Source organism: Mustela nigripes, chromosome 11, assembly GCF_022355385.1.
Source record: "Mustela nigripes isolate SB6536 chromosome 11, MUSNIG.SB6536, whole genome shotgun sequence".
Classification (NCBI taxonomy): domain Eukaryota; kingdom Metazoa; phylum Chordata; class Mammalia; order Carnivora; family Mustelidae; genus Mustela; species Mustela nigripes.
Genome location: NC_081567.1, coordinates 6,537,141 through 6,546,176, shown reverse-complemented (window position 1 = coordinate 6,546,176; position 9,036 = coordinate 6,537,141). Strand labels below are relative to the sequence as shown.

At 42.0% G+C, this 9,036-nt stretch overlaps 1 protein-coding gene across 1 annotated transcript in view; it reads right to left on the bottom strand.

The window, feature by feature from the left end:
* Positions 1-4,411: 4,411 nt before the first annotated feature.
* The window catches only part of LOC132026519 (cytochrome P450 3A12), a 43,729-nt gene continuing 39,104 nt past the window's right edge, over positions 4,412-9,036 (bottom strand). Inside the window, exons 12-13 of the mRNA XM_059414480.1 lie at positions 6,112-6,274; positions 4,412-4,937 (exon numbers count right to left, since the gene is read on the bottom strand). Coding sequence (XP_059270463.1) covers positions 4,842-4,937; positions 6,112-6,274 — 259 coding nt within the window. The 3' untranslated portion in view covers positions 4,412-4,841. The remainder of the gene's footprint in view (positions 4,938-6,111; positions 6,275-9,036) is intronic.

Here is a 9,036-nt window from a genome sequence, read left to right as displayed (position 1 = left end):
AGCCTCAGCAATCAGACAACAAAAGGAAATTAAAGGCATCCAAATCAGCAAAGAAGAAGTCAAATTATCACTCTTCGCAGATGATATGATACTATATGTTAATTTATTTTTTTAATTAAATTTATTTATTTTCAGCATAACAGTATTCACTATTTTTTTACCACACCCAGTGCTCCATGCAATCCGTGCCCTCTATAATACCCACCACCTGGTACCCCAACCTCCCACCCCCCACCACCACTTCAAACCCTCAGATTGTTTTTTCAGAGTCCATAGTCTCATAATTTTTTTTAGTTTTTTTCAGCATAACAGTATTCATTATTTTTGCACCACACCCAGTGCTCCATGCAATCCATGCCTTCTCTAATACCCACCACCTGGTACCCCAACCTCCCCCCCCCCCCCCCCACTTCCAACCCCCCAGATTGTTTTTCAGAGTCCATAGTCTCTCATGGTTCACCTCCCCTTCCAATTTCCCCCAAACTCCCTTCTCCTCTCTAACTCCCCATTATCCTCCATGCTATTTGTTATACTCCACAAATAAGTGAAACCATAAGATAATTGACTCTCTCTGCTTGACTGATTTCACTCGGCGTAATCTCTCCAGTCCCGTCCATGTTGCTACAAAAGTTGGGTATTCATCCTTTTTGATGGAGGCATAATGAATTTTGATCGGAAAGGCATTAAAAGTATAGATTGCTCTAGGCAGTAGAGACATTTTAACAATGTTTATTCTTCTGACCCAAAAGCATAGAATGGTCTTCCATCTTTTTGTGTCTTCTTCAATTTCTTTCATGAGTGTTCTGTAGTTCCTCGAGTACAGATTCCTATCTCTTGCTAAGGTTTATTCCCAGGTATCTTATGGTTCTTGGTACTATAGTAAATGGAATCGATTCTCTAATTTCCCTTTCTGTATTTTCATTGTTAGTGTATAAGAAAGCCACTGATTTCTGTACATTGACTTGACAGGGATGGAGCCCAAATGTCCAAATGAACGTGGTCTCTAGAGGACTGAGGCTAATACAGCTACAAAAGTAAAGGCCAACATTGATTATGAGCTCGCTGCATGCTCCATGGTATGTGTTCCAAAGAGCTCATACACATCATCTGGTTTCATCATCATGTCAGATAGGCACTGGTATTCTGCCCCTATTTTACACAATCTGAGGTACTAAGTACCAAGGCAGGAAGGTGTTAATTAACTCCAGGTGACCCATAAAAGTGTCTATAGAGGAGGAGGGTACCAGAATCCAGTCCCTGGGCAACATACTCATCCCCAGTTGCTGGCAGTATTCACTTTTATGAGCTCAAACTGCCCCTTTCTCTGGAGAATTGCCCTTGGCCAAACTGAATCCACTTCACCAAGGAGTTCTTGGCTTCTGGGGGCAGGAGGGCAGTCTATGACCCACTGATGGGGTACAATATACCAGTGACTGCTTCACAGTGATATCAACTCTGTAATATAATTTTGACTTCAGAGCTCTCCATGCCCTGCCCTACCCAGCTCCCCTCAATCCTTTCTCCTGAGAGTACTGCCTTAGGAGACCATTTGTTCTAGGCTCTACTTTTAGGGACCTGACCTGAGATAATGACAAAGCCCAGGCTAACTTGTATATAGTGGCACTCAGCTAAGGGGCACACAGGTGCTGAAATGTGGCCCAAACCTTGTGGGCCCAGCTATGCAAAGGGGGTACCTTTTCTTCATTTACCCAAGGCCACTGATTGGTCTAGACTCAGCCCTGGACTGAGCTGGGATTCAAACCCCAGGAGCTCCAGCCTCAGAGTTCCCCATCTCATCTCTCAATCACTGTGTGTATTAAGTAATACAAGTCAGAAAACGACAAAGAACGGAGAGAGATGTGTAGTCTCAAGCTGTTTTGGTGACCCTCTCTTCCTGAAAACAATCACAGCCTTCCAGAAGAGTCTCTTCCAAGAACTATGTTCCTGATACATCTCAGAGTAATTGCTGACATGGTATTTCATAATCCCCTGTAATCTATGAAAGTCAGGAATAGGAAGCTGACAATTTTGCAAATAACAGTCAGATCTTTCAATTTCCCTAACAGCCCCATAATGCCCTTCATAGCAGGACACTGCTCACACACTGAAGTTACATATCACCCCTCTTTAGTCTCTTTTGTTCAGTCTGGAATATTTCCTTACTTTGTCTCTGGTTTTTGTGGGGAAAAAAAAATCCAGCAAGCAAGTTGAACATCTAATCGGCTTTGTTAAGCAATTCATGCACCGACACCATGCCACCTGCCAACTCGACAGATGCTCCCAGGATGTGTACAAATGCAGGGCTTTCTAGGGAGGAGAGTGGGGCAGGAAGAGAACAAAGGGAAAAGGAAGCATTGCTTCAGGACAGGACACCTTCATCTGCAGGGTTTCTATCCTGCAGATGACTCACTAGTACACATCAGGAAATTTCAGACAGACTCTTGAAAGCTCCCTTTCCTGTGATAGGTTGATCCACAGTTGTTTGTTGTGAGGTGGAGTTGGGGGCCAGTGACTCCAATCCTGGCTTGTGCTTTCTTTTTTATTGCTTTTTTATTGCTTTCAGGGCCATTACATTGTAGAAGATTACACACCAGTTACAAATTAGGGGTAGATATTCCTTTATTCAGGTCTGTCTCACAATTTGGGGGATTTCTTTTCAGGTTTGCCTCCTTGGCAAGTATATCCAAGAGGGGACGCTGGGTTCCTCTCACAGCAACCTCTCCGGTGATGCTCCATCCCTTCCTCCTGTTCCTGAAGATGCTCACTGGTCTGCTGGGTCTCTGCTCTGTGGGCCGCTCTTTCTTCAGGAACTCATGGGTGTCTGAGCTGTATACTTTGAAACTGGGTGTGTCCTCATCGACTGTAATCTGTTCCTACATTTCTGTCCACCTGTGTGTACTCAAGAGTCCAGTTTTATTCAATGGGCTATAATCTCTTCCTATCGTTAGTTATCATGATGCCCAAATCATGCCTGAGGGGTGGATGAGACCCTGCATGTTTGCTCTGTGTCCTATGGACATGTCCCCATCATTGTGGAGCACAAGATGCTCCTGACTCATCATGTTCTCTCCCAGTCTGGAATCAGCCATTTCTCTGAAAAGCCCTAGTTCCCTTCAGTGGAAAATGACATTTGTGAGCCATGATCTGGGCAGTAGGTAAGCTCTTTGCCCTTACCACGTGACTGTTTCTAATAACTGCCCATGGAGAGAGGTAGGGGATATGTGTTCTGGCACACACACAGACACACACACACATTTCTATTTCTCTACCAATCTATCATCTATCCATAGGAAAGCACAACATTACATTGACACACTCACTTCCCGTCTCTGAATACACTTCATTTGGCTTCATTTGGCTTTCTCCCTTTCCAAATCAGTGTCTCCCTTCTCCAACAGTGAGAAAGTCCTGACACCATTTAATGGTAATATATTTACTTATTTGATCAATCCCCCATTATGTAACTAACCCTCACTCTATCCCTTAACACTCATGTATCACTCCCACCATGCTACTTGGGTTCTCCATACTGTACTTGGGCTCCAAGGTCTCCTTCAGACCAACCCTTTGTGTAGGCACCCCTCTCATCTAGCTTGGGCTCCCGCACCCATGCCAGCTTCCTTTTCCAAGTGTACACCCTCCCCACCCCACTCAGTCACTAACTTAGAGTCACTGTGACTCTATTCTTTGCCTTTGACCCCCAGTGTGGGTCTGCCCACCTGGATTTGCCCCACCAATGGCATTAGGACTGAATTATCCATAAAGGAAAGGCAAAGGAAGAGGCCAGGAAAGGACATAGAAGGGACTGGAGGGGAGGGGAGAAATAGGAAGAATTCTATGCAGCAACTCATACAAACTGAAATGGACAAATGCTTTTAGCCTTCCTGCCAAGTCAACCGGCCAATCAACCACATCTGATTCAACGTTCATTCTGTCAGGACAGTTGTGAGCTGAGGCTAGAACACAAAGAGAAAGCATGTCCTCTGCCTACCAGAACATCATAGCAGATGAGATGAAAACTAATCATATAATACTAAGTGCCTCAATCAAGAGTTAGAAAAAACATGTGCTCCAAAACCTGTAGAATTCAATTGCGAATAGACTTTCTGACCAATGGGCAAAGTCACAATGGATTTACTCTCACTTATCTTAATATACCACATTGGAGTTATGAATGAGCTCCACCCACCCAGCGACTATAATGATCAAAACATTCAGTCACTGGCTCTCACTCATCGTTCTATGGATCCCCCTTTAATGTGCACAAATCTATCAGTTCAGAGTTTTGAAAGTGATGTTGATTGACTTGCTCAATGTGATATTTAATGTAGCATGTTCAAAATAAGACATGTGATAGAAATATTACTACCATAGTGTGACAATAAGTCTTATTTTCATTAAAGTAGGCTGATAAAATTATTGAGAAAGTTTTATTCTTGATCACTTTCATTCTTGATCAAAATAAGACATGTGATAGAAATATTACTACCATAGTCATGACAATAAGTCTTATTTTCATTAAAGTAGGCTGATAAAATTATTGAGAAAGTTTTATTCTTGATCAGAACAGATGGTACTAACTGGAAGTAGTCTTTGTGAACCAGACAGGCTGAGTCTATATCTCTGGCACTTACTGGTCACCTCCTTCCCTCTCCACAATACAGAATGCTCTACACAGACACCAAAAAGGCTAAATGAAGGTATGGAAGCCCTAGTCATCTGTCACAGGCTGTAGATGCAGGCCATCTTCATTTCTGGGTTTTACTCACAAAGGAAATTGAGGTCTCTGGTGATCTGGGATACAGCTTCTTGAAGAACAAAGGGGAGGTCCATAGGGAAAGTCAGGCTCCACTCACACTGCCATCTCTTGGCTCAACCTTGAGAACAATGGGTTTTTCTGGTTGAATTAACCCTTGAACACTTAATTTCATGGGGATCTGCAACAGTTAAACAAGCATATGAGAACCAACAAATGAAATCCCACGAACAGAAGCAAAGAAGGCAAGATACATGAAGGACAATAATGCATTACAAACATATAAATACTATTATTAGATTTATCTATCTCTGATTCTTTAAAAGTTCTCTGTAAGCTGTCAAGACTGGAGCATGAAAGCATTCATCCATCACTCATTCAACAGATGATCTATTGTTACTCTGTACCAGGCTGGAGACAGATTCATGTTGGCTGGTGTTCTTCTTTTATTTTAATTTTAAGGAAAGAGGATGAGTCTTTTAAAATTAAAACACATTCTTAGCCATTATGGCAAACAATTTTGAAAAGTGTCAGAGTTAATTTTTTATATGTTGACTCCTGAGTGTTTATTCCACATTTTTTTGTATGGACATATACACTGCTAAACACGTTCTCTCATTGAAACATCCATTCATGATGACCGATTGGGATGGGAAAGAAGCACAGCCTGGCTGAGCCAGGCTTGAAGAAGGTGGACCCACGTACACAGGATAGCCTGGACCCTGGGAGTCCTTCTCATCAGGCAGACATGCTTCACATCAGATTCTCAACCTTGCTTACCCTTGAGAATCACGAGGGTACCTTTAAAGCCACACTCTGGGTGAATTAGATTAGAGTTTCTGAAATGACCTGGGCATCAGGATTTTTCACAAACTCACTGGTTCCCACATACAATGAGGGTTTGAGAACCTTGGTCACCAGAGTGTCTATAAGTTGTGTCTATAAGTCTATAGGTGTCTATAAGTCTGTAAGTTGTGGTGGAGAAGAGCATTGTTCAAAAGTCACATCGTGGTTGTCACTGCAAGTCATGGCTGTGCACAACTTGGTTCCTTCCCTTCAGTGAACTTAAAAGAAATTTAAAATATTGCTCAAGGTCATCAGTCTGTGTATAATGATGTCACATGAACTGTACTGACCATGTGACCCTTATGGTTGGGTGGTCATGAACAACAGATATGGCACTCAGGAACGGAAGGGCCCTTGAACATCACAGAAGTCTTCAAATAGATTCTCTGGCTGATAGAACAAATTACTAGGCATGAATGAGTACACACACACACAGCTCTATTCCATATCCCTTAGTTTAAAAAAAAATACAATAAAACATTCTTTTTACAGAAAGTGCTCTCTCTGACCTGTGTTTCTTTACAAGGTTTGAAGGAGAAGTTCTGCAGGACTCTGACAAGGGCAAGTTTCATGTTCATGATCGCAAACCTCATCCCAATGCAGTTTCGGGGTCCAGTTCCAAAAGGAAGATATGTATAAGGATTTATGCTGTCCTTTTTCTTCTTGCTGAACCTGGTTCCACAATACAAGTTGGAAACAGGTTAGGAAACATAAAAACCACAAGAGCTATATATTTGGAGTTCTCAACCAGGGGTACATAGGAAATTTGATGGGCTGGTTATAGAAGTCCTGCTACACTACTCTGTGACAATTATAAGCTACAGGCTGTTCTATACCCCTTCCTCTATGGGGGCATTCAGTCTTGTTGAAGAGATGGAAGGAATGCTTTTGAAAAGATTTATCTTAAACACTAGAATTATATTCAGGGTAGTGAGATGTTCACCAGCTGAAAGGCAAGCAAGAAATGAACCTGATTGAAAGAAATGTAGGATCTTGCCTCCACTGACTGATGTTGGTCATATATCCATGGAAAAAGGAAGCAGGACAAATGCCTCCCATGGTTTACATTGTTGTTTTTTCCCTTTACCTCCTTACCCTCCTGCTAGGACCACCCAACCAATATTCAGATGATTTACCTAGGCATGTGATATGACTCCACTATAATCATATTCACAGTTATGAATAATCACTCTAATTACTGAATTTTGGTCTATCTGTCCCACAAAGCTATAAATGCCTTAAAGGTTAGACCTACAATTTATTCAAAATTTTTTCCTCCATATTTATATCAATGAAAAGTGATAATGGCATTGTGGTGAGGTACTATTTAAAACTCACTATATTATAGAGAAGATACTAGAATATTAAACGATGATATGCCTTTAATGTAATATGGAAAACAGATAAGGAATTATAACAGTGCATGGATGGGGAAGCTGACATGGGTTAGTGTTTGTTGGGCAGGTGATGGGCACATATAGATTCATGTAAAGTATTTCATAGACTTGTGTCTATACAATATGCTTGTGCATATATCAAAATTCTCCACAATAGGGGCACCTGGGTTGGTCAGTTGGTTAAGCATCTGCCTTCAGCCCAGGTCATAATCCCAGGGTCCTGGGATCAAGCCCTATGTTGGGCTCCCTGCTCAGTGGGGAGCCTGCTTCTCCCTCTCCCTCTGCCCCTTCCCCCACTTGTGCTCGTTCTCCCTCTCTCTCACGCAAATAAATAAAATCTTAAAAAAGATTTTACTGAATTCCTGTATAAGTTCTAGCAGTTTTGGAGTGGAGTCTTTTGGGTTTTCCACATATAGTATCATATCATCTGCGAAGAGTGATAATTTGACTTCTTCTTTGCCGATTTGGATGCCTTTAAGAATAAATGAAACAAGATGGGATTGGGAGGGAGACAAACCATAAGTGACTCTTAATCTCACAAAACAAACTGAGGGTTGCCGGGGGGAGGGGGTTTGGGAGAAGGGGGTGGTATTATGGACATTGGGGAGGGTATGTGATTTGGTGAGTGCTGTGAAGTGTGTAAACCTGGTGATTCACAGACCTGTACCCCTGGGGATAAAAATATATGTTTATAAAAAATAAAAAATTTAAAAACTCAAAAAAAAAAAGATTTTAAATCTTTTTTTAAATCTTTTTTTTTAAAAGATTTTATTTATTTATTGGACTGAGAAAGAGGCACAGTGAGGAAGGGAACACAAGCAGGGGGAATGAGAGAGGGAGAAGCAGGCTTCTCACTGAGCAAGGAGTCCAATCTGAGGCTCGATCCCAGGACCCTAAGATCATGACCCAAGCTGAAGGCAGCTCTTAATGACTGAGCCACCCAGGTGCCCATCAAATAAATAAAATCTTTAACAAAATTATCCATAATAGGCATTTTTAATACATGGATTGCATACTGCCTGGTCCAGTCCCTGACACACACAGATAAGCATTTCCTCTTGTGACTGAATGAATCACAGACAAGTATCAGGAGTCCTCCCTGGTTTCCATTAGAGAAGCTACAGGAGAGGGAACTGCTGAGCTTCTGGGAACCAGCAGGTCTCCTGGTACAGAAAACAGATGACTTGGTCATTTTGAGATCTTTCAGCAAGTACTATGTGTGGATGCACTGCTAGCACTAGGGACGCCATGCAACAGGACAGGGGCTCTGCCATCGGGGAGCTTAGAGGCCAGAGCTTAACATCTAAATCCCTAAAACGTTCATCCAAATTTTGCTCACCAATACAAAAAACAGGATAGCATGGACTGTAGCAGAATTCAAGGTGGATATTATAGAGGGCACGGATTGCATGAAGCACTGGGTGTGGTGCAAAAAATAATGAATACTGTTATGCTGAAAATAAATTTAAAATAAATTTTTTAAAAAAAGAATTCAAGCTGCACCCAAACCGGGACTCTGTTCTGAATCATTAGAAGAGAAAGCTCAAGACCCCTCCAAGGAGGATGGCTCAGAAAGCTAGAGAGCAGATGAGCTTGCTCTGGATGAACCCCAGATGCTGAGAGAGGTGGAAGTTGGCACAGGACCACAGCCATTGGCACAGGCCTGTGTGTCTATGTGCTCCTGAGGATGTTCCTCCTGTCAGAGACATGAACTCTCAGTTCCACAGCTGCTGCTCTCCAACTACAGCTAGCAAAACGGTGGCCCAGGGTTGCAAAGATGGAATGTGAGACGGTGAGGAGTAAACTCAGACAGCTAGAGAAAGCAGAAAAACTTAAAGGAAAAAAAGCCCCATTGTATTAAAAAGGATAATTATAAATACTAGCCAATAGGATTCAACAGTACATTAAAAAGATTATTCACCACGACCAAGTGGGATTTATTCCAGGGCTACAAGTTTGGTTCAACATCCGCAAATCAGTCAATGTGATACAACACATCAATAAAAGAAAGAACAAGAACCATATGATACTCTCAAT